Here is a 398-nt window from a genome sequence, read left to right as displayed (position 1 = left end):
AAAAAAAATGGTAAGAAGGGAATAAAGGAGAAAAAGATATTTTTATTTTATATATTTTTATATTTTTGTGACATTAGGTTCTACGAGCCGCAAAATGCCGGGTTTTAGCAGCGTTGGCACATTTAAAATCTTCATTGGCCGACAAGACTAAGAAGGGAATAAAGGAGAAAAAGATATTTTTATTTTAAATATATATATATTTTTGTGACATTAGGTTCTACGAGCCGCAAAATGCCGGGTTTTAGCAGCGTTGGCACATTTAAAATCTTCATTGGTAATTTAGCCGACAAGACCTCGAACGCAGATATAAAACCACTGTTCGAGAAATACGGCAAGGTCGTGGAATGCGACGTTGTAAAGAATTATGGCTTTGTGGTAAGTGTCGTATTAATGGAATC

General features: G+C 34.9%; 1 protein-coding gene across 24 annotated transcripts in view; it reads left to right on the top strand.

The window, feature by feature from the left end:
- The window catches only part of LOC115239945 (RNA-binding protein lark), a 36,837-nt gene that overhangs the window by 21,910 nt on the left and 14,529 nt on the right, over positions 1-398 (top strand). For all 24 annotated transcript variants that reach the window (XR_003884698.1, XR_003884695.1, XR_003884697.1 and 21 more), the window contains exon 2: positions 215-375. Coding sequence is in view for 14 of the 24 variants with exons in the window: in XM_029814829.1 (XP_029670689.1) it covers positions 232-375 (144 nt within the window). In the remaining 10 variants the exon portion in view is untranslated. The remainder of the gene's footprint in view (positions 1-214; positions 376-398) is intronic.

The sequence above is a fragment of the Formica exsecta genome, unplaced genomic scaffold, assembly GCF_003651465.1.
Source record: "Formica exsecta isolate Colony F162 unplaced genomic scaffold, ASM365146v1 scaffold4, whole genome shotgun sequence".
Classification (NCBI taxonomy): domain Eukaryota; kingdom Metazoa; phylum Arthropoda; class Insecta; order Hymenoptera; family Formicidae; genus Formica; species Formica exsecta.
Note: the sequence above shows the minus strand (reverse complement) of the source record. Positions and strands in the feature narration are given on the sequence as shown.